Genomic DNA, 573 nt, shown 5'->3' with positions numbered 1-573 from the left:
AAGTGTTGGCATTTCAAGTGTTTTTATGCTTGTTCTTTTAATTTCTCTTATTTTTCTTCTTCCGTTCTTTTTCTTTATTCTATAAATTTTCACCATCGAGGCTTTACCGATATATTTTTGTAGCATAGCCATGGCACGGCATTCCTTTGCAAAACCATTGCCATTTCTTCCATTATGCTTCAGCTCTCAAAAAAAAAAAAATATTCGTCTATACATCTAAGTCTTCATCAGCGATTAGATCACATTAGTCACCATTACAATTTTATTAAACCTTATCACTAACACATTACCCTACATTACATATTAACAATTTAAATAAGTCTCATCACCAATACATTATCCTGTATATATGGGCTTTTATTAAATATTAAGGGTTTGATTAGACCTCATCACCAATACATTACCCTATATTTACCCTTTCTATTTAATGCTTTATTACTAAACATTTAGAAAAGCACCCGAGTCGTTGCTGACCCAAACCCCTTTTCCATTCCAGGGCCACAATGGTTTCGACGAGCTCCGGCGGTACATCAAGTCTGGGGGGGAGTTCTGCAAGGAGCTGGCCGCCATCAT

General features: G+C 36.0%; 1 protein-coding gene across 4 annotated transcripts in view; it reads left to right on the top strand.

The window, feature by feature from the left end:
• LOC119590599 (nostrin-like) overlaps positions 1 to 573 on the top strand; it is a 116570-nt gene that overhangs the window by 91114 nt on the left and 24883 nt on the right. For all 4 annotated transcript variants that reach the window (XM_037939275.1, XM_037939277.1, XM_037939278.1 and 1 more), the window contains one exon: positions 497 to 573. In XM_037939275.1, the coding sequence (XP_037795203.1) occupies positions 497 to 573 (77 nt within the window). The remainder of the gene's footprint in view (positions 1 to 496) is intronic.

This window comes from Penaeus monodon, chromosome 27 (genome assembly GCF_015228065.2).
Source record: "Penaeus monodon isolate SGIC_2016 chromosome 27, NSTDA_Pmon_1, whole genome shotgun sequence".
NCBI lineage: Eukaryota > Metazoa > Arthropoda > Malacostraca > Decapoda > Penaeidae > Penaeus > Penaeus monodon.
This window is presented reverse-complemented; position numbering and strand designations above follow the sequence as displayed.